General features: G+C 48.4%; 1 protein-coding gene across 1 annotated transcript in view; it reads left to right on the top strand.

The window, feature by feature from the left end:
• Positions 1-24402, top strand: part of LOC311150704 (ubiquitin carboxyl-terminal hydrolase 33-like) — a 76084-nt gene that overhangs the window by 10716 nt on the left and 40966 nt on the right. The window contains 7 exon segments of the mRNA XM_084188216.1: positions 8901-9006; positions 9550-9603; positions 9739-9751; positions 9754-9800; positions 16705-16857; positions 17838-17946; positions 18062-18131. Coding sequence (XP_084044342.1) covers positions 8923-9006; positions 9550-9603; positions 9739-9751; positions 9754-9800; positions 16705-16857; positions 17838-17946; positions 18062-18131 — 530 coding nt within the window. The 5' untranslated portion in view covers positions 8901-8922.

Below are 24402 nucleotides of genomic sequence, written 5' to 3'. Positions count from 1 at the left end.
TGCTCCCTGGGTTGGGCTGTAGAGAGGTACTGTCTCTCACCGTGCTCCCTGGGCTGGGCTGTAGAGAGGTACTGTCTCTCACCATGCTCCCTGGGTTGGGCTGTAGAGAGGTACTGTCTCTCACCGTGCTCCCTGGGCTGGGCTGTAGAGAGGTACTGTCTCTCACCATGCTCCCTGGGTTGGGCTGTAGAGAGGTACTGTCTCTCACCATGCTCCCTGGGTTGGGCTGTAGAGAGGTACTGTCTCTCACCGTGCTCCCTGGGCTGGGCTGTAGAGAGGTACTGTCTCACCATGCTCCCTGGGTTGGGCTGTAGAGAGGTACTGTCTCTCACCGTGCTCCCTGGGTTGGGCTGTAGAGAGGTACTGTCTCTCACCGTGCTCCCTGGGCTGGGCTGTAGAGAGGTACTGTCTCTCACCATGCTCCCTGGGTTGGGCTGTAGAGAGGTACTGTCTCTCACCATGCTCCCTGGGTTGGGCTGTAGAGAGGTACTGTCTCTCACCGTGCTCCCTGGGTTGGGCTGTAGAGAGGTACTGTCTCTCACCGTGCTCCCTGGGTTGGGCTGTAGAGAGGTACTGTCTCTCACCATGCTCCCTGGGTTGGGCTGTAGAGAGGTACTGTCTCTCACCGTGCTCCCTGGGTTGGGCTGTAGAGAGGTACTGTCTCTCACCATGCTCCCTGGGTTGGGCTGTAGAGAGGTACTGTCTCTCACCGTGCTCCCTGGGTTGGGCTGTAGAGAGGTACTGTCTCTCACCATGCTCCCTGGGTTGGGCTGTAGAGGTACTGTCTCTCACCATGCTCCCTGGGTTGGGCTGTAGAGAGGTACTGTCTCTCACCATGCTCCCTGGGTTGGGCTGTAGAGAGGTACTGTCTCTCACCATGCTCCCTGGGCTGTAGAGAGGTACTGTCTCTCACCATGCTCCCTGGGTTGGGCTGTAGAGAGGTACTGTCTCTCACCATGCTCCCTGGGTTGGGCTGTAGAGAGGTACTGTCTCTCACCGTGCTCCCTGGGTTGGGCTGTAGAGAGGTACTGTCTCTCACCGTGCTCCCTGGGTTGGGCTGTAGAGAGGTACTGTCTCTCACCATGCTCCCTGGGTTGGGCTGTAGAGAGGTACTGTCTCTCACCGTGCTCCCTGGGTTGGGCTGTAGAGAGGTACTGTCTCTCACCATGCTCCCTGGGTTGGGCTGTAGAGGTACTGTCTCTCACCATGCTCCCTGGGTTGGGCTGTAGAGAGGTACTGTCTCTCACCATGCTCCCTGGGCTGTAGAGAGGTACTGTCTCTCACCATGCTCCCTGGGTTGGGCTGTAGAGAGGTACTGTCTCTCACCATGCTCCCTGGGTTGGGCTGTAGAGAGGTACTGTCTCTCACCGTGCTCCCTGGGTTGGGCTGTAGAGAGGTACTGTCTCTCACCGTGCTCCCTGGGTTGGGCTGTAGAGAGGTACTGTCTCTCACCGTGCTCCCTGGGTTGGGCTGTAGAGAGGTACTGTCTCTCACCATGCTCCCTGGGCTGTAGAGAGGTACTCTCTCTCACCATGCTCCCTGGGTTGGGCTGTAGAGAGGTACTGTCTCTCACCGTGCTCCCTGGGTTGGGCTGTAGAGAGGTACTGTCTCTCACCGTGCTCCCTGGGTTGGGCTGTAGAGAGGTACTGTCTCTCACCATGCTCCCTGGGTTGGGCTGTAGAGAGGTACTGTCTCTCACCGTGCTCCCTGGGTTGGGCTGTAGAGAGGTACTGTCTCTCACCATGCTCCCTGGGTTGGGCTGTAGAGAGGTACTGTCTCTCACCGTGCTCCCTGGGTTGGGCTGTAGAGAGGTACTGTCTCTCACCGTGCTCCCTGGGTTGGGCTGTAGATGTACTGTCTCTCACCGTGCTCCCTGGGTTGGGCTGTAGAGAGGTACTGTCTCTCACCATGCTCCCTGGGTTGGGCTGTAGAGGTACTGTCTCTCACCATGCTCCCTGGGTTGGGCTGTAGAGAGGTACTGTCTCTCACCATGCTCCCTGGGCTGTAGAGAGGTACTGTCTCTCACCATGCTCCCTGGGTTGGGCTGTAGAGAGGTACTGTCTCTCACCGTGCTCCCTGGGTTGGGCTGTAGAGAGGTACTGTCTCTCACCATGCTCCCTGGGTTGGGCTGTAGAGGTACTGTCTCTCACCATGCTCCCTGGGTTGGGCTGTAGAGAGGTACTGTCTCTCACCATGCTCCCTGGGTTGGGCTGTAGAGAGGTACTGTCTCTCACCGTGCTCCCTGGGCTGGGCTGTAGAGAGGTACTGTCTCTCACCATGCTCCCTGGGTTGGGCTGTAGAGAGGTACTGTCTCTCACCGTGCTCCCTGGGTTGGGCTGTAGAGAGGTACTGTCTCTCACCGTGCTCCCTGGGTTGGGCTGTAGAGAGGTACTGTCTCTCACCGTGCTCCCTGGGTTGGGCTGTAGAGAGGTACTGTCTCTCACCGTGCTCCCTGGGTTGGGCTGTAGAGAGGTACTGTCTCTCACCATGCTCCCTGGGTTGGGCTGTAGAGAGGTACTGTCTCTCACCATGCTCCCTGGGCTGGGCTGTAGAGAGGTACTGTCTCTCACCATGCTCCCTGGGTTGGGCTGTAGAGAGGTACTGTCTCTCACCGTGCTCCCTGGGCTGGGCTGTAGAGAGGTACTGTCTCTCACCGTGCTCCCTGGGTTGGGCTGTAGAGAGGTACTGTCTCTCACCGTGCTCCCTGGGTTGGGCTGTAGAGAGGTACTGTCTCTCACCATGCTCCCTGGGCTGTAGAGAGGTACTGTCTCTCACCGTGCTCCCTGGGTTGGGCTGTAGAGAGGTACTGTCTCTCACCATGCTCCCTGGGCTGTAGAGAGTTACTGTCTCTCACCGTGCTCCCTGGGTTGGGCTGTAGAGAGGTACTGTCTCTCACCGTGCTCCCTGGGTTGGGCTGTAGAGAGGTACTGTCTCTCACCATGCTCCCTGGGTTGGGCTGTAGAGAGGTACTGTCTCTCACCATGCTCCCTGGGTTGGGCTGTAGAGAGGTACTGTCTCTAACCGTGCTCCCTGGGTTGGGCTGTAGAGACGTACTGTCTCTCACCATGCTCCCTGGGTTGGGCTGTAGAGAGGTACTGTCTCTCACCATGCTCCCTGGGCTGTAGAGAGGTACTGTCTCTCACCATGCTCCCTGGGTTGGGCTGTAGAGAGGTACTGTCTCTCACCGTGCTCCCTGGGTTGGGCTGTAGAGAGGTACTGTCTCTCACCATGCTCCCTGGGTTGGGCTGTAGAGAGGTACTGTCTCTCACCGTGCTCCCTGGGTTGGGTTGTAGAGCGGTACTGTCTCTCACCATGCTCCCTGGGCTGTAGAGAGGTACTGTCTCTCACCATGCTCCCTGGGTTGTAGAGAGGTACTGTCTCTCACCATGCTCCCTGGGCTGGGCTGTAGAGAGGTACTGTCTCTCACCATGCTCCCTGGGTTGGGCTGTAGAGAGGTACTGTCTCTCACCATGCTCCCTGGGTTGTAGAGAGGTACTGTCTCTCACCGTGCTCCCTGGGTTGGGCTGTAGAGAGGTACTGTCTCTCACCATGCTCCCTGGGTTGGGCTGTAGAGAGGTACTGTCTCTCACCGTGCTCCCTGGGTTGGGCTGTAGAGGGGTACTGTCTCTCACCGTGCTCCCTGGGTTGGGCTGTAGAGAGGTACTGTCTCTCACCGTGCTCCCTGGGCTGGGCTGTAGAGAGGTACTGTCTCTCACCGTGCTCCCTGGGTTGGGCTGTAGAGAGGTACTGTCTCTCACCATGCTCCCTGGGCTGTAGAGAGGTACTGTCTCTCACCGTGCTCCCTGGGTTGGGCTGTAGAGAGGTACTGTCTCTCACCATGCTCCCTGGGTTGGGCTGTAGAGAGGTACTGTCTCTCACCGTGCTCCCTGGGTTGGGCTGTAGAGAGGTACTGTCTCTCACCGTGCTCCCTGGGTTGGGCTGTAGAGAGGTACTGTCTCTCACCATGCTCCCTGGGTTGGGCTGTAGAGAGGTACTGTCTCTCACCGTGCTCCCTGGGCTGGGCTGTAGAGAGGTACTGTCTCTCACCATGCTCCCTGGGTTGGGCTGTAGAGAGGTACTGTCTCTCACCGTGCTCCCTGGGCTGGGCTGTAGAGAGGTACTGTCTCTCACCATGCTCCCTGGGTTGGGCTGTAGAGAGGTACTGTCTCTCACCGTGCTCCCTGGGTTGGGCTGTAGAGAGGTACTGTCTCTCACCGTGCTCCCTGGGCTGTAGAGAGGTACTGTCTCTCACCATGCTCCCTGGGCTGGGCTGTAGAGAGGTACTGTCTCTCACCGTGCTCCCTGGGTTGTAGAGAGGTACTGTCTCTCACCGTGCTCCCTGGGTTGGGCTGTAGAGAGGTACTGTCTCTCACCGTGCTCCCTGGGTTGTAGAGAGGTACTGTCTCTCACCGTGCTCCCTGGGTTGGGCTGTAGAGAGGTACTGTCTCTCACCGTGCTCCCTGGGTTGTAGAGAGGTACTGTCTCTCACCGTGCTCCCTGGGTTGGGCTGTAGAGAGGTACTGTCTCTCACCGTGCTCCCTGGGCTGGGCTGTAGAGAGGTACTGTCTTTCACCATGCTCCCTGGGTTGGGCTGTAGAGAGGTACTGTCTCTCACCGTGCTCCCTGGGCTGGGCTGTAGAGAGGTACTGTCTCTCACCATGCTCCCTGGGTTGGGCTGTAGAGAGGTACTGTCTCTCACCATGCTCCCTGGGTTGGGCTGTAGAGAGGTACTGTCTCTCACCGTGCTCCCTGGGCTGGGCTGTAGAGAGGTACTGTCTCACCATGCTCCCTGGGTTGGGCTGTAGAGAGGTACTGTCTCTCACCGTGCTCCCTGGGTTGGGCTGTAGAGAGGTACTGTCTCTCACCGTGCTCCCTGGGCTGGGCTGTAGAGAGGTACTGTCTCTCACCATGCTCCCTGGGTTGGGCTGTAGAGAGGTACTGTCTCTCACCATGCTCCCTGGGTTGGGCTGTAGAGAGGTACTGTCTCTCACCGTGCTCCCTGGGTTGGGCTGTAGAGAGGTACTGTCTCTCACCGTGCTCCCTGGGTTGGGCTGTAGAGAGGTACTGTCTCTCACCATGCTCCCTGGGTTGGGCTGTAGAGAGGTACTGTCTCTCACCATGCTCCCTGGGTTGGGCTGTAGAGAGGTACTGTCTCTCACCGTGCTCCCTGGGTTGGGCTGTAGAGAGGTACTGTCTCTCACCATGCTCCCTGGGTTGGGCTGTAGAGGTACTGTCTCTCACCATGCTCCCTGGGTTGGGCTGTAGAGAGGTACTGTCTCTCACCATGCTCCCTGGGCTGTAGAGAGGTACTGTCTCTCACCATGCTCCCTGGGTTGGGCTGTAGAGAGGTACTGTCTCTCACCATGCTCCCTGGGTTGGGCTGTAGAGAGGTACTGTCTCTCACCGTGCTCCCTGGGTTGGGCTGTAGAGAGGTACTGTCTCTCACCGTGCTCCCTGGGTTGGGCTGTAGAGAGGTACTGTCTCTCACCGTGCTCCCTGGGTTGGGCTGTAGAGAGGTACTGTCTCTCACCATGCTCCCTGGGCTGTAGAGAGGTACTGTCTCTCACCATGCTCCCTGGGTTGGGCTGTAGAGAGGTACTGTCTCTCACCGTGCTCCCTGGGTTGGGCTGTAGAGAGGTACTGTCTCTCACCGTGCTCCCTGGGTTGGGCTGTAGAGAGGTACTGTCTCTCACCATGCTCCCTGGGTTGGGCTGTAGAGAGGTACTGTCTCTCACCGTGCTCCCTGGGTTGGGCTGTAGAGAGGTACTGTCTCTCACCATGCTCCCTGGGTTGGGCTGTAGAGAGGTACTGTCTCTCACCGTGCTCCCTGGGTTGGGCTGTAGAGAGGTACTGTCTCTCACCGTGCTCCCTGGGTTGGGCTGTAGAGGTACTGTCTCTCACCGTGCTCCCTGGGTTGGGCTGTAGAGAGGTACTGTCTCTCACCATGCTCCCTGGGTTGGGCTGTAGAGGTACTGTCTCTCACCATGCTCCCTGGGTTGGGCTGTAGAGAGGTACTGTCTCTCACCATGCTCCCTGGGTTGGGCTGTAGAGAGGTACTGTCTCTCACCGTGCTCCCTGGGTTGGGCTGTAGAGAGGTACTGTCTCTCACCATGCTCCCTGGGTTGGGCTGTAGAGGTACTGTCTCTCACCATGCTCCCTGGGTTGGGCTGTAGAGAGGTACTGTCTCTCACCATGCTCCCTGGGTTGGGCTGTAGAGAGGTACTGTCTCTCACCGTGCTCCCTGGGTTGGGCTGTAGAGAGGTACTGTCTCTCACCATGCTCCCTGGGTTGGGCTGTAGAGAGGTACTGTCTCTCACCATGCTCCCTGGGCTGTAGAGAGGTACTGTCTCTCACCATGCTCCCTGGGTTGGGCTGTAGAGAGGTACTGTCTCTCACCGTGCTCCCTGGGTTGGGCTGTAGAGAGGTACTGTCTCTCACCGTGCTCCCTGGGTTGGGCTGTAGAGAGGTACTGTCTCTCACCATGCTCCCTGGGTTGGGCTGTAGAGAGGTACTGTCTCTCACCGTGCTCCCTGGGCTGGGCTGTAGAGAGGTACTGTCTCTCACCATGCTCCCTGGGTTGGGCTGTAGAGAGGTACTGTCTCTCACCGTGCTCCCTGGGCTGGGCTGTAGAGAGGTACTGTCTCTCACCGTGCTCCCTGGGTTGGGCTACCGGTACCTTCCAGCTGAATTTTAGGCCAACTTTCATTGCTAGCTTACAGCTGAAACTGAATTCACTACCCTAGTACTTTGTTTGTGATACCATAATGCTAAATAGGCTGATTGTCACCAAAACCGTATTAATTCACTTAATCTCCCTCGCCTCCCGTCTGTTTTCCATAGCCACAAAGTCAAATTCCACAGCCACATTCTGCCTTGAAATGACATCCTGACATTCTTAGAGAGCAAAGCGCTCACTTTTATGAAGGAAGATATTGCCTCTTCTTTGCCAGCGTTGTTGATCAGTACAATAAAATAAGTCTTAAATGGAAGGGATTGTTTGTCATCTGTAGTCTCATGAAATCAGCTAAAATAAGCTCTAACTCAATGCATGCACACACCTATTGAATAATATGCATTCACCTGTGTTGTGGATAGACCTAGATCTTGAATTACCCAGTTACCCAGTTATCAATAGATTTACCATTCAAATAAATGATTAAATAAAACAATGATTAGTAGGGATGGGCATGAGTACTCCAACGGACGTCAAAACTCTGTCTTTAACCAGAGATGATAAATACTGTAAAACTATTTGGTGGAGTGTGCTTTGTGGCTGCCCGAACGGGCAAGTGAAATGTCTTGAAGACAACATATATTTTCTTTGACTCTAGTGTTCGATTTGTACAACAACAAACCAAGCCAAGCATCCCACTAGTTCTTCTCCCTAAATGTCCTTTCCCCTTCATGTCTTATTCACTCAATTGCATTCTGACTGCTCCCTACACATACGTACATGTGAACAGTTTGTCATAAACAGTGCCCATAGAAATAGACATCGCGCGGGGGGCTGTTCCTCAATGCTGGAAGGGGAAAAGGTTTGGAAACCCCTGTTTTAGATCACAAAAAAGAACATGATTTTAGCTTACATGTTGTGGTAAAAACTGGTTTAGAAGAAGATGAATATTGTATTTTTCATTTGTTGTCCACATCTGTAGTCTTCTTCTTGTTCCTTCTAGCATCCTCTTGCCTGAATGCCCGTGAGGCTTGCATTGTTTCCAATAGGGCTTACTGTGGCATCCTCTTGCCTGAATGCCCGTGAGGCTTGCATTGTTTCCAATAGGGCTTACTGTGGCATCCTCTTGCCTGAATGCCCGTGAGGCTTGCATTGTTTCCAATAGGGCTTACTGTGGCATCCTCTTGCCTGAATGCCCGTGAGGCTTGCATTGTTTCCAATAGGGCTTACTGTGGCATCCTCTTGCCTGAATGCCCGTGAGGCTTGCATTGTTTCCAATAGGGCTTACTGTGGCAACCTCTTGCCTGAATGCCCGTGAGGCTTGCATTGTTTCCAATAGGGCTTACTGTGGCATCCTCTTGCCTGAATGCCCGTGAGGCTTGCATTGTTTCCAATAGGGCTTACTGTGGCATCCTCTTGCCTGAATGCCCGTGAGGCTTGCATTGTTTCCAATAGGGCTTACTGTGGCATCCTCTTGCCTGAATGCCCGTGAGGCTTGCATTGTTTCCAATAGGGCTTACTGTGGCATCCTCTTGCCTGAATGCCCGTGAGGCTTGCATTGTTTCCAATAGGGCTTACTGTGGCATCCTCTTGCCTGAATGCCCGTGAGGCTTGCATTGTTTCCAATAGGGCTTACTGTGGCATCCTCTTGCCTGAATGCCCGTGAGGCTTGCATTGTTTCCAATAGGGCTTACTGTGGCATCCTCTTGCCTGAATGCCCGTGAGGCTTGCATTGTTTCCAATAGGGCTTACTGTGGCATCCTCTTGCCTGAATGCCCGTGAGGCTTGCATTGTTTCCAATAGGGCTTACTGTGGCATCCTCTTGCCTGAATGCCCGTGAGGCTTGCATTGTTTCCAATAGGGCTTACTGTGGCATCCTCTTGCCTGAATGCCCGTGAGGCTTGCATTGTTTCCAATAGGGCTTACTGTGGCATGAGCAGCTGACATGTTTTATCATTGCTGTGGAATAAGTATTTCAAACAAATGTTTTCTTATCCCCTCTCTCTCTCCCTCTCTCTCCCTCCCTCCCTCCCTCCCTCCCTCCCCCTCCCTCCCCCTCCCCTCCCTCCCTCCCTCCCTCCCTCCCTCCCTCCCTCCCTCCCTCTCTCTCTCTCTCTCTCTCTCTCTCTCTCTCTCTCTCTCTCTCTCCCCTCTCCCTCCCTCCCTCCCTCTCTCCCTCTCTCTCCCTCTCTCTCTCTCTCTCTCTCTCTCCCTCCCTCCCTCTCAGACAGGTGTGGTTCAGGTGAGTGATGCCTGTGCAGTCCAGCAGTGACTGTCCCCATCTGGAGTGTGTAGGAGAAATCACCAAGGAAGAACTCATCCACAAGTCACATGTGAGTCCCCCTCCATAGACCACCTGTACTGTAGTACATTCAGTGCATTAGGAAAGTATTCAGACCCCTTGACTTTTTCAAAATGTTGTTATGTTACAGCCTTATTCTAAAATGGATTAAATTGTTATTTTCCCCTCATCAATATACACACAATACCCCATAATGACAAAGCAAAAACAGGTTTTATTTTTTGTGTGCAAAAAATAAAATAATATAAATATCACATTTACATAAGTATTCAGACCCTTTACTCAGTACTTTGTTGAAGCACCTTTGGCAGCGATCATAGCCTCAAGCTCTGTCAGGTTGGATGGGGAGCATCGCTGCACAGCTATTTTCAGGTCTCTCCAGAGATGTTCGATCGGGTTCAAGTCCAGGCTCTGTAGATGCTGTCTTACTGGTCCAGTCTGAGATTATAATACTGTTTTACTGGTCCAGTCTGAGATTATAATACTGTTTTACTGGTCTGGCCTGGCCTGTTCACTGAAGCTGGTTGTTGTGATGTAATGTTTTGTGTGTGTGTGTGTGTGTGTGTGTTTCTAGGGCCAGTGTCAAGACTGCAAGGTTGGAGGACCAAATCTGTGGGCGTGTCTGGAGGTGAGTGAGCGGTCCCAGGCTTTGTTTGACTTTTATTTTGAAAGTTCTGTGACTGCCATTTGGCCTTGTATGAATATGACTGTACAGTTCTGTAGTAATAATGTTTTCTCTGTGTGTGTGTGTGTGTGTGTGCAGAACAGCTGTGCGTATGTGGCTGTGGAGAATCTCACGCTGACCACAGCACTGTCCACTCACAGGTGAGTCACCCCTGACCCTTGACCCTTCACCTCCCACACACATACCTACAGGACTAGATCAATATTCAGGAGGGTATAGAACATACCTACAGGACTAGATCAATATTCAGGAGGGTATAGAACATACCTACAGGACTAGATCAATATTCAGGAGGGTATAGAACATACCTACAGGACTAGATCAATATTCAGGAGGGTATAGAACATACCTACAGGACTAGATCAATATTCAGGAGGGTATAGAACATACCTACAGGACTAGATCAATATTCAGGAGGGTATAGAACATACCTACAGGACTAGATCAATATTCAGGAGGGTATAGAACATACCTACAGGACTAGATCAATATTCAGGAGGGTATAGAACATACCTACAGGACTAGATCAATATTCAGGAGGGTATAGAACATACCTACAGGACTAGATCAATATTCAGGATGATGCAGGAGAAAAGGTGGAGACGAGAGATGTGCTGGAGGGAGGGGGTGTTGGAGGAAGGGAGGGGGTGTTGGAGGAAGGGAGGGGGTGTTGGAGGGAGGGAGGGGGTGTTGGAGGGGGTGTTGGTGGGAGGGGGTGTTGGAGGGAGGGAGGGGGTGTTGGTGGGAGGGGGTGTTGGAGGAAGGGAGGGGGTGTTGGAGGAAGGGAGGGGGTGTTGGAGGAAGGGAGGGGGTGTTGGAGGAAGGGGGGGTGTTGGAGGAAGGGAGGGGGTGTTGGAGGAAGGGAGGGGGTGTTGGAGGGAGGGGGGGGGTGTTGGAGGGAGGGGGGGGGTGTTGGAGGGAGGGGGGGGTGTTGGAGGAAGGGAGGGGGTGTTGGAGGGAGGGGGGGGGGGTGTTGGAGGGAGGGGGGGGTGTTGGAGGGAGGGGGTGTTGGAGGGAGGGAGGGAGGGGGTGTTGGAGGGAGGGGGTGTTGGGGTGAGGGATGGGAGAAGAAGGAAGTGTGAGGGGGGCAAGGAGAAAGGAGGTGGTGGAGAGAAGTAGTGATGGGGAGAGAGAAAGGGATTTAAGTTGTTAAAGTAGACGAGTCCCAGTCCGCATTAGATTATTTCATCCCCCCCCTCCCTCGCTCCCTCTTTCTCTCCCTCTATCGACCTCTCTCTCTCTACCTCTTTCTGTCTCTCACTCTCTTTCTATATACAGTGGGGCAAAAAAGTATTTAGTCAGCCACCAATTGTGCAAGTTCTCCCACTTAAAAGGATGAGAGAGGCCTGTAATTTTCATCATAGGTACATGTCAACTATGACAGACAAAATGAGGAAAAAAAATCCAGAAAATCACATTGTAGGATTTTTTATGAATTTATTTGCAAATTATGGTGGAAAATAAGTATTTGGTCAATAACAAAAGTTTCTCAATACTTTGTTATATACCCCTTGTTGGCAATGACACAGGTCAAACGTTTTCTGTAAGTCTTCACAAGGTTTTCACACACTGTTGCTGGTATTTTGGCCCATTCCTCCATGCAGATCTCCTCTAGAGCAGTGATGTTTTGGGGCTGTCGCTGGGCAACACGGACTTTCAACTCCCTCCAAAGATTTTCTATGGGGTTGAGATCTGGAGACTGGCTAGGCCACTCCAGGACCTTGAAATGCTTCTTACGAAGCCACTCCTTCGTTGCCCGGGGGGTGTGTTTGGGATCATTGTCATGCTAAAAGACCCAGCCACGTTTAATCTTCAATGCCCTTGCTGATGGAAGGAGGTTTTCACTCAAAATCTCACGATACATGGCCCCATTCATTCTTTCCTTTACACGGATCAGTCGTCCTGGTCCCTTTGCAGAAAAACAGCCCCAAAGCATGAAGTTTCCACCCCCATGCTTCACAGTAGGTATGGTGTTCTTTGGATGCAACTCAGCATTCTTTGTCCTCCAAACACGATGAGTTGAGTTTTTACCAAAAAGTTATATTTTGGTTTCATCTGACCATATGACATTCTCCCAATCCTCTTCTGGATCATCCAAATGCACTCTAGCAAACTTCAGACGGGCCTGGACATGTACTGGCTTAAGCAGGGGGACACGTCTGGCAATGCAGGATTTGAGTCCCTGGCGGAGTAGTGTGTTACTGATGTTAGGCTTTGTTACTTTGGTCCCAGCTCTCTGCAGGTCATTCACTAGGTCCCCCCGTGTGGTTCTGGGATTTTTGCTCACCGTTCTTGTGATCATTTTGACCCCACGGGGTGAGATCTTGCGTGGAGCCCCAGATCGAGGGAGATTATCAGTGGTCTTGTATGTCTTCCATTTCCTAATAATTGCTCCCACAGTTGATTTCTTCAAACCAATCTGCTTACCTATTGCAGATTCAGTCTTCCCAGCCTGGTGCAGGTCTACAATTTTGTTTCTGGTGTCCTTTGACAGCTCTTTGGTCTTGACCATAGTGGAGTTTGGAGTGTGACTGTTTGAGGTTGTGGACAGGTGTCTTTTATACTGATAACAAGTTCAAACAGGTGCCATTAATACAGGTAACGAGTGGAGGACAGAGGAGCCTCTTAAAGAAGAAGTTACAGGTCTGTGAGAGCCAGAAATCTTGCTTGTTTGTAGGTGACCAAATACTTATTTTCCACCATAATTTGCAAATAAATTCATTAAAAATCCTACAATGTGATTTTCTGGATTTTTTTTTCTCAATTTGTCTGTCATAGTTGACGTGTACATATGATGAAAATGACAGGCCTCTCATCTTTTTAAGTGGGAGAACTTGCACAATTGGTGGCTGACTAAATACTTTTTTCCCCCACTGTATATACACAGTGCATTCGGAAAGTATTCAGACCCCTTGACTTTTTCCACATTTTGTTACGTTACAGCCTTATTCTAAAATGGATTAAATTGTTTGTTTTTTTCATCAATCTACACAATACCGTATAATGACGAAGCAAAAAACAGTTTTTGCAAATGTATTAAAAACTGAAATCACATTTACATAAGTATTCAGACACTTTACTCAGTACTTTGTTGAAGCACCTTTGGCAGCGATTACAGCCTCGAGTCTTCTTGGGTATGACGCTACAAGCTTGGCACACCTGTATTTGGGTAGTTTCTCCCATTCTTCTCTGCAGATCCTCTCAAGCTCTGTCAGGTTGGATGGGGAGCGTTGCTGCACAGCTATTTTCAGGTCTCTCCAGAGATGTTCGATCGGGTTCAAGTCCGGGCTCTGGCTGGGCCACTCAAGGACATTGAGAGACTTGTCCTGAAGCCACTCCTGCGTTGTCTTGGCTGTGTGCTTAGGGTTGTTGTCCTGTTGGAAGGTGAACCTTCGCCCCAGTCTGAGGTCCTGAGCACTCTGGAGCAGGTTTTCATCAACGATCTCTCTGTACTTTTCTCCGTTCATGTTTGCCTCGATCCTGACTAGTCTCCCAGTCCCTGCCGCTGAAAAACATCCCCACAGCATGATGCTGCCACCGCCATCATGCTTCACCGTAGGGATGGTGCCAGGTTTCCTCCAGACGTGATACTTGGCATTCAGGCCAAAGAGTTCAATCTTGTTTCTCACGGTCTGAGAGTCCTTTAGGTGCCTTTTGGCAAACTCCAAGCGGGCTGTCATGTGCCTTTTACTGAGGAGTGGCTTCCGTCTGGCCACTCTACCATAAAGGCCTGATTGGTGGAGTGCTGCAGAGATGTTTGTCCTTCTGGAATGTTCTCCCATCTCCACAGAGGAACTCTGGAGCTCTGTCAGAGTGACCATCAGGTTATTTTTAATACATTTGCTAAAATTTCTAAAAGCCTGTTTTCACTTTGTCATTATGTGGTATTATTGTGTGTAGATTGATGAGGACACTTGTTTGTGTACATATATTTTATGTAATGTTGTATGTTTTCCCCCTGAGTTGCACCCAAAGAACACCATACCTACTGTGAAGCATGGGGGTGGAAACATCATGCTTTGGGGCTGTTTTTCTGCAAAGGGACCAGGACGACTGATCCGTGTAAAGGAAAGAATGAATGGGGCCATGTATCGTGAGATTTTGAGTGAAAACCTCCTTCCATCAGCAAGGGCATTGAAGATGAAACGTGGCTGGGTCTTTCAGCATGACAATGATCCCAAACACACCGCCCGGGCAACGAAGGAGTGGCTTCGTAAGAAGCATTTCAAGGTCCTGGAGTGGCCTAGCCAGTCTCCAGATCTCAACCCCATAGAAAATCTTTGGAGGGAGTTGAAAGTCTGTGTTGCCCAGCGACAGCCCCAAAACATCACTGCTCTAGAGGAGATCTGCATGGAGGAATGGGCCAAAATACCAGCAACAGTGTGTGAAAACCTTGTGAAGACTTACAGAAAACGTTTGACCTGTGTCATTGCCAACAAAGGGTATATAACAAAGTATTGAGAAACTTGTTATTGACCAAATACTTATTTTCCACCATAATTTGCAAATAAATTCATTAAAAATCCTACAATGTGATTTTCTGGATTTTTTTTTCTCATTTGTCTGTCATAGTTGACGTGTACCTTTGATGAAAATTACAGGCCTCTCTCGTCTTTTTAAGTGGGAGAACTTGCACAATTGGTGGCTGACTAAATACTTTTTTTCCCCACTGTATATGTTTTTGCTCTTGGTTATTAGTTATTTGGCCCAAAAGGTTGGAGAAGTGGTGTATCCATACATCTCCATTTTGGATAGATGGCTCTTCCTGTTGTTTGGTTAGTGCGTTCCAATTTTCCCAGAAGTGATTTGATTCTTCAATCACAATGATAGGCTTCCTACTGCTAAGTTTACACCTTCACTGTTGCAGGAAAACATTTTGTCCTGGAAGTTGTCTAGGAGGGATTGGATTTGTTGTTGGCCAATTGTTTCTTGTGGTCCTCTGTAGCTCAGCTGGTAGAGCACGGCGCTTGTAACGCCAGGGTAGTGGGTTCGATCCCCGGGACCACCCATACGTAAAAATGTATGCACACATGACTGTAAGTCGCTTTGGATAAAAGCGTCTGCTAAATGGCTTATTATTATTATTATATTATTATTTCTACACTACCCTCCTTCCATCTATAGCATTTCTTATTTCTCATGGTTGATTATTGCTCTGTTGAAGTAGATTGTGATTTTGCTGTGGTCTGATAGGGGTGTCAGTGGGCTGACTGTGAATGCTCTGACAGACTCTGGGTTGAGGTCAGTGATAAAGTAGTCTACAGTACTACTGCCAAGAGATGAGCTATAGGTGTACCTACTGTAGGAGTCCACTCGACGCCTTTTTTGTTGGTTATGTTGTCGTAGTTGTGCCTAGGGGGGCATATTGGGGAGGGAATGCTGTCACCTCCAGGTCGGTGTTTGTCCCCCTGTGTGCTGAGAGTGTCGGGTTCTTGTCCAGTTCTGGCATTTAGGTCGCCACAGACTAGTACATGTCCCTGGGCCTGGAAGTGATTCACATTTTATTTGTCACATGCGCTGAATACAACAGGTGTAGACCTTACCGTGAAATGCTTACTTACAAGCCCTTAACCAACAATGCCGTTTTAAGAAAATAAGAGTTAAGGAAATATTTACTAAATAAACTAAAGTTAAAAAAGTATATATACAGGGTGTACCTGTACCGAGTCAATATGCAGGAGAAGCTGTCTTCATTAAAGTATGGTGATGCTAGTGGGGGGATATAGGTAGCACACAGGAGGACATTTTTCTCTGAAAGTCTAGCCAAATGTAAAATGTTCCTGTTTTGATTAATAGTGAGTTAGGTCTGCTCTATACCAAATTAGCATACCCCCTGAGTCCCTTCCCTGTTTCACACCTGGTAGTTTGGTGGATGGGACTACCAGCTCTCTGTAACCTAGAGGGCAACCAGTGGGTCCGTCTCCTCTATACCATGGTTCTTGTAGGATGACAATGTCTGTATTTCTGATTTCTTTGGTGAAGTCCAGGTTCCTGCTCTTTAGGCCAAAGGCAGATGACCTCAGGCCTTGGATATTCCAGGATGAAATAGTGAAGGCTTTGTGTTCCATAAAGTGTCTAATGTTGTTGGTCGTGTGGTTTGGCCTCAGACCGGTAAGTGTGAGCAGAGCCTGCTGAGCATCTGGTACATGCCATTGGCTTGGGCTAGTGTAAGAGTGGGGATTGGGCCTGTTTGCCTGCTCAAGGCCTGGGTGGTATGTGTGACGTTCATGTTGAGGCCCTCTTTGCGGGAGTGGGGGGGAATGGGGTGGGCAGGAGGGGCATAGGTCTGATCTGAGAGGCTTATATGGGGTGTGGGCATCTCTCTCTCTCTCTCTGTCTCTCTGTCTCTCTGTCTCTCTGTCTCTCTGTCTCTCTCTCTCTCTCTCTCTCTCTCTCTCTCTCTCTCTCTCTCTCTCTCATTTATATATTTCAATTGAAGGGCTTTATTGGCATGGGAAACATATGTTAACATTGCCAAAGCAAGTGAAATGGATAATAAGCTCTCTCTGTCTCGCTCTCCAACATCAAAGACCAGTCATCTCTGTTACAGTCCTTTCTGCCTGCTTTTGAAGCACATGTCGTACACTGTGAACACCATGGATGCACACCCTATTCCGTTTTTATAGTGCACTACTTAGTAGGGACTAGGGTGCCATTTGGGATTCACCCAACCATCTATCCATCCATACAGCTAACACTTAGCTGTCCTCTTTCTGCCAGTATAGGATCATCCATTATTAATATGTATTTCTGTGGGAGGTGGGGGAGGTGCTCTGTTAAAGAGTAGAGCGGGAAAGGATCAGGGTGTGAGGCGTTGGTGGCTTTAGCCTTTCCCGTCTCTGCCAGCTCTGCTGTCAACATTCAACACTAATGCAGACGCATGAATAATGGAACAAGTGACTGACTGGTCTACAGCTGTCCATCCCGCTGTCTGTCCGGACAGCTCTGGGTCAATAATAACAATAATAAGCTCACTTTGTTTATAACCTGTATTACACCTTTTATAACCCCTTTTATAACGTGTTTATAACCCCTCTATAACAGGAGACGCGGCACAACCTGACAGTGAACCTGACCACCCTGAGGGTGTGGTGTTATGCCTGTGGGAAAGAGGTGTTTCTGGAGCGTAAACTGGGACCTCACTCCCCTGTCCCCAGCACGAAGACCCTAACATCACCTCACACCAACAACACACAGGTAATGTTACCATCTGGGACACATATTGATTGATACCTGAATCTCAAACCACTAATGAAGTTCCCTCAGGATAAATACAGTTGTCTATATGTAAGGCTTAAACAAACGTCCACAACGCCGACCAAATCAAGATATAACTTGGAAATGGTATAATCCACTCTATATGTAATCATTGTTAATTATTATTTCACATATTTTAAGACCACGTTGAAAGTAAATAATCATTCAGTTAAGTAATGTTTTCTTTCACTATGAAATGCTGTCAAAGCATTGAGACATTCTGCTGTTGTCAATTCCTCATGTTGCTTTTAATGTTGTCTAGAAAAGGAGGGTTCTGATATTGTTCTAGATAAGGATGGTTCTGATATTGTTCTAGATGAGGATGGTTGTAGATGAGGATGGTTCTGAAATGGTTCTAGATGAGGATGGTTCTGATCTGGTTCTAGACAAGGATGGTTCTGATATGGTTCTAGATGAGGATGGTTCTGATATGGTTCTAGATGAAGATGGTTCTGATATTGTTCTAGATGAGGATGGTTCTGATATGGTTCTTGATCAGGATGGTTCTAGATCAGGATGGTTCTTATATGGTTCTAGATGAGGATGGTTCTGATATGGTTCTAGATGAGGATGGTTCTGATATGGTTCTAGATGAGGATGGTTCTGATATGGTTCTAGATGAGGATGGTTCTGATATGGTTCTAGATGAGGATGGTTCAGATATGGTTCTAGATGAGGGTGGTTCTGATATGGTTCTAGATGAGGGTGGTTCTAATATGGTTCTAGATGAGGATGGTTCTGATATGGTTCTAGATGAGGATGTTTCTAATATGGTTCTAGATGAGGATGGTTCTAGATGAGGATGGTTCTAGATGAGGATGGTTCTGATATGGTTCTAGATGAGGATGGTTCTAGATGAGGATGGTTCTGATATGGTTCTAGATGAGGATGGTTCTGATATGGTTGTCTTCCGTTCCCAGGAGTGTAGCAGGGCGCAGGGCAGTCCCACTTCTTTGAGACTGCCCCCTGCTGGTGGCTGTGAAGACCTGGGCATGGAGACCGAGGAGGAGGACGAGCTCCGCGCCAGAGGTACGCATCATCTGACTGGGCAAAACGTCAATGCTCAAGCTAGCATCAGCGATGTTCTCTAGCGAGATCAAACTCTTTGTTATTAGTTGTGTGTGTCTGTCTCCATCTCCTCTAGGTCTGACGGGACTGAAGAACATAGAGAACACCTGCTATATGAACGCAGCCCTGCAGGCCCTCTCCAACTGGTGAGACCCGTAGACATTTAAACCAGTTGATAGGGATAGCGCTGACGTCTTCCAGGTATTCCTATGGAAAACTCCCGATGGCGCATGAAGCCGGAAGTATTTTGAATTTGCTGAATGGCACCAAAAAATCACTAAGGATCATGGGGACAGTGGCCGAAACTAGCAAAGGATCATGGTGTCAGTGTAGTCGTTTTCTTCCTGCCTGAGAGAGTCAACCCAACCACAGAGTTTTTCTAAACCCAGAGGCGCGACATCGGGAACGCTTGCGAAACAGACCAAACAGACCAGGCCGGTGTTTGGAGTTTGAGAAGTCAATGAGAGAAGTGAAAGTTGTTAATTTCCTTTAAATATAAAGGCACAGCCTAGATTCAAGCCAATGTCTTAAGTAGTTGAATATTATTACTCCAACCTCGTGAAAGTGACAGACTCATTTTCGTAAAAAACAGCTTCAAATGGAAGGAGTGCCTTTTGATTTGATTGCCTACACATGCGCAGTTCGATGCGAGACGACCGTTACACCCGATGACGTGTTTCTACCAACGTCGTCATGACATCGCCTACAAGTGGTCCTCTGTAGCTCAATTGGTAGAGCATGGCGCTTGTAACGACAGGGTAGTGGGTTCGATCCCCGGGACCACCCATACGTAAAAATGTATGCACACATGACTGTAAGTCGCTTTGGATAAAAGTGTGACGGGGGATTTCTATTGGAGAAGCAGTTCCTGCCTACCGGAAGCCTTTCGAGAGCCCACTCATCACAGCTCGGTTAGGCTAGATTGGATTACCTCATGAGGAAAAAAAGTGGACTGTATATTAATGAATTATACAATATTATTAATTATACAATAATCTCGATTCTGTGTTTTTATATGATTGTTGACTATCTTTATAATTTGTGCAACTGCATCATTTTGTCATGAAAAACATCAACCTCAGACGTACGATGTAGTTTGGAATTCAACATTTGTTCGATTTTATAATTGCATACTAAATTGATATTTCAGTGTGAGCGCATTCCTCCATCTCCATGTCATCCTCTGTTCTCCGCTCGGTCATCCTCTGTTCTCCGCTCGGTCATCCTCTGTTCTCCGCTCGGTCATCCTCTGTTCTCCGCTCGGTCATCCTCTGTTCTCCGCTCGGTCATCCTCTGTTCTCCGCTCGGTCATCCTCTGTTCTCCGCTCGGTCATCCTCTGTTCTCCGCTCGGTCATCCTCTGTTTTCCGCTCAGTCATCCTCTGTTCTCCGCTCGGTCATCCTCTGTTCTCCGCTCGGTCATCCTCTGTTCTCCGCTCGGTCATCCTCTGGTTTCCGCTCGGTCAATTTTTGCCAATTTATATATATATTTTTAAAGAAACTGAAATATGACATTGACATAAGTATTCAGACCCTTTACTCAGTACTTTGTTGAAGCATCTTTGGCAGTGATTACAGCCTCGAGTCTTCTTGGGTATGACGCTACAAGCTTGGCACACCTGTATTTGGGGAGTTTCTCCCATTCTTCTCTGCAGATCCTCTCAAGCTTTGTCAGGTTGGATGGGGAGCGTTGCTGCACAGCTATTTTCAGGTCTCTCCAGAGATCGGGTTCAAGTCCAGGCTCTGGCTGGGCCACTCAAGGACATTCAGAGACTTGTCCCGAAGCCACTCCTGCGTTGGCTTGGCTGTGTGCTTAGGGTCGTTGTCCTGTTGGAAGGTGAACCTTCGCCCCAGTCTGAGGTCCTGAGCAGGTTTTCATCAAGGATCTCTCTGTACTTTGCTCCGTTCATCTTTCCCTCGATCCTGACTAGTCTCCCAGTCCCTTCCGCTGAAAAACATCCCCACAGCATGATGCTGCCACCACCATGCTTCACCGTAGGGATGGTGCCAGGTTTCCTCCAGACGTGACGCTTGGCATTCAGGCCAAAGAGTTCAATCTCTGTTTCATCAGACCAGAGAATCTTGTTTCTCATGGTCTGAGAGTCCTTTAGGTGCCTTTTTGGCAAACTCCAAGTGGGCTGTCATGTGCCTTTTACTGAGGAGTGGCTTCCCTCTGGCCACTCTACCATAAAGGCCCTGATTGGCGGAGTGTTGCAGAGATGGTTGCCCTTCTGGAAGGTTCTCCCATCTCCACAGAGGAACTCTGGAGCTCTGTCAGTGACCATCGGGTTCTTGGTCACTTCCCTGACCAAGGCCCTTCTCCCCCTCTCTAAGCCTTTTCTCTCCCACTCTCTCCAAGCCTTTTCTCTTCCCCCTCTCCCCCCCTCTAAGCCTTTTCTCTTCCCCCTCTCTCCCCTTCTCTCTCAGCTTTTTCTCTCCCCCTCTCTAAGCCTTTTCTCTCCCCCCCCTCTCTCCTCTTCTCTCTCAGCTTTTTCTCTTCCCCTCTCTCCCCCTCTCTCTAAGCCATTTCTCGCCCCCTCTCTCCCCCTCTCCAAGCCTTTTCTCTTCCCCCTCTCTAAGTCTTTTCTCCCCCCCCCTCTCCCCCTCTCTCCCCTCTCTCTCAGCCTTTTCTCCCCCCCTCTCTCTAAGCCCTTTCTCTTCCCTCCCTCTCTCCCCTTCTCTCTCAGCTTTTTCTCTCCCCCTGTCTCCCCCCTCTCTCTCAGCCTTTTCTCTCCCCCTCTCCCCCCTCTCTCTCAGCCTTTTCTCTCCCCCCTCTCTCTCAGCCTTTTCTCTCCCCCTCTCCCCCCTCTCTCTAAGCCATTTCTCGCCCCCTCTCTCCCCCTCTCCAAGCCTTTTCTCTTCCCCCTCTCCCCCCTTCTCTCTTCTCCCCCTCTCTCCCTTCCCCCCCTCTCCCCCTCTCTCCCCTTCTCTCTCAGCCTTTTCTCTCCCCCTCTTATAGTCTGTGTTGGTTTCCACACTTCGTCTCTCTCCCCCTGTCTCCCCCTCTTATAGTCACTATACATCAATACGCATCACTATACATCAATACGCATCACTATACACATCAATACACATCACTATACACATCAATACACATCACTATACATCAATACACATCACTATACACATCGCTATACACATCACTATATGCGTCATTATACACATCATTATACACATCAGTATTCAATGTACACATCACTATACGCATCAATATACACATCACTATACACATCAATATACACATCACTATACACATCACTATATGCGTCATTATACACATCATTATACACATCAGTATTCAATGTACACATCACTATACACATCACTATACACATCACTATACACATCATTATACACATCAGTATTCAATGTACGCATCAATATACACATCACTATACACATCACTATACACATCAATGTACACATCACTATACACATCACTATACACATCAATACACATCACAATACACATCACTATACGCATCACTATACGCATCACTGTACGCATCACTATACGCATCACTATACACATCACTATACACATCACTATACGCATCACTATATGCATCACTATATGCATCACTATACACATCAATGTACACATCACTATACACATCAATGTACACATCACTATACACATCACTATACACATCACTATACGCATCACTATACGCATCACTGTACGCATCACTATACGCATCACTATACACATCACTATACACATCACTATACGCATCACTATATGCATCACTATATGCATCACTATACACATCAGTATTCAATACACATCACTATACACATCAATGTACACATCACTATACACATCACTATACACATCAATACACATCACTATACGCATCACTATACACATCACTATACGCATCACTATACACATCACTATACACATCACTATACGCATCAATGTACACATCACTATACGCATCACTATACACATCACTATACGCATCACTATACACATCACTATACACATCACTATACGCATCACTATATGCATCAATGTACACATCACTATACGCATCACTATATGCATCACTATACACATCAGTATTCAATACACATCACTATACACATCACTATACACATCACTATACGCATCACTATACACATCACTATACACATCACTATACGCATCACTATACGCATCACTATACACATCACTATACACATCACTATACGCATCACTATACGCATCACTATACACATCACTATACGCATCACTATACACATCACTATACGCATCACTATACACATCACTATACACATCACTATACACATCACTATACACATCACTATACGCATCACTATATGCATCAATGTACACATCACTATACGCATCACTATATGCATCACTATACACATCACTATACACATCATTATACACATCATTATACACATCAGTATTCAATACACATCACTATACACATCACTATACGCATCACTATATGCATCAATGTACACATCACTATACGCATCACTATATGCATCACTATACACATCACTATACACATCATTATACACATCATTATACACATCAGTATTCAATACACATCACTATACACATCACTATACACATTCCTATACACGTTCCTATACACATCACTATACGCATCACTATACGCATCACTATATGCATCACTATATACTATACACATCACTATACGCATCAATATACACATCACTATACGCATCAATATACACAACTATACACTATACACATCAATTCATAACATTTTAGAGAGCCTTGGAGATTATTCCACAAGTAAGGTAAAATAAAAGCTGATTTAACGAAGCGATCACCAGAGTTATCCATCCCTGAGATCGGATCTGGTGTCTCGTACGTCTGCAAGTTAACAATGAAGTAAGGTACGGTGGTAGGTTATGCAGGAGGGCTTTATAAACTAAAAGCTTACTGACAGGTCCTTTTCCAACAATGCAGAGTTCAAGAGCAGGTAGCTTAGTGGTTAAGAGCGTTGTGCCAGTAACTGAAAGGTCGCTGGTTCTAATCCCCGAGCCGCCTAGGTGAAAAATCTGTCGATGTGCCCTTGAGCAAGGCACTTAACCCTAATTGCTCCTGTAAGTCGCTCTGGATAAGAGCGTCTGCTAAATGACTAGAAAAAATAAAAAAAAGATCAGAAAGAAATTTAGAAATAGTGACACACAGTGAATAACGAATAAAAATAACATGGCTATATACAGTGCATTCAGAAAGTATTCAGACCCCTTGACTTTTTCCACATTTTGTTACGTTACAGCCTTATTCTAAAATGGATTAAATAAATAAAACATCTCATTACACACAATACCCCATAATGACAAAGCGAAAACAGGTTTAGACAATTTTGCAAATGTATTAACAATAAAAAACACGTTATTTACATAAGTATTCAGACCCTTTGCTATGAGACTCGAAGTTGAGCTCAGGTGCATCCTGTTTCCATTGATCATCCTTGAGATGTTTCTACAACTTGATTGGAGTCCACCTGTGGTAAATTCAATTGATTGGACATGATTGGGAAAGGCACACACCTGTCTATATAAGGTCCCACAGTTGACAGTGCATGTCAGAGCAAAAACCAAGCCATGAGGTCGAAGGAATTGTCTGTAGAGCTCGGAGACAGGATTGTGTCGAGGCACAGATCTGGGGAAGGGTACCAAAAAATCTCTGCAGCATTGAAGGTCCCCATGAACACCGTGGCCATCATTGTTAAATGAAGAAGTTTGGAACCACCAAGCACTAAGCACACAGCCAAGACAACGCAGGTGTTGCTTCAGGACAAGTCTCTGAATGTCCTTGAGTGGCCCAGCCAGAGCCCGGACTTGAACCTGATCGAACATCTCTGGAGAGACCTGAAAATAGCTGTGCAGCAACGCTCCCCATCAAACCTGACAGAGCTTATTTATTTATTTATTTTTATTGAATTGAATTTATTTTCGATAACAGACATATACAACAAAATGTACAATGTGGACCCAGAGGATATCACTTGAAAGTATGAATTAAAATGCTTGTTCCCAAAGTGGTCCTCGATGGTAAAAGCAATAACACACATGATTAGAAGGCAAGACAAAATGACAAACTACGATTATTGACGTCCTGCACTTTTCCCCCTAACCTTAAAAATCAACCATATTCATTTCACATTAAAACAATCTATTCATTGCACATCATACCTATCATTCAAATAAATACACCTGACCAGCAGTAGGGGGCAGTGGAGAGGTTTCTCTTACTTAGACAAACTTTGTCCAAATTTTCCACTTTTTTCTTTGCTTGATCTCCAAGGGGAGGCTATTCCATAGACAAATGCCTGTATAGAAAACTGTGCTCCTCTCAGTATTGTTTACTCTTGGGAGGATCTGCAGAGAAGAATGGGGAAAAACTCCCCAAATACAGGTG

The sequence above is a fragment of the Coregonus lavaretus genome (assembly GCF_964263955.1).
Source record: "Coregonus lavaretus genome assembly, chromosome: 23".
Classification (NCBI taxonomy): domain Eukaryota; kingdom Metazoa; phylum Chordata; class Actinopteri; order Salmoniformes; family Salmonidae; genus Coregonus; species Coregonus lavaretus.
Note: the sequence above shows the minus strand (reverse complement) of the source record. Positions and strands in the feature narration are given on the sequence as shown.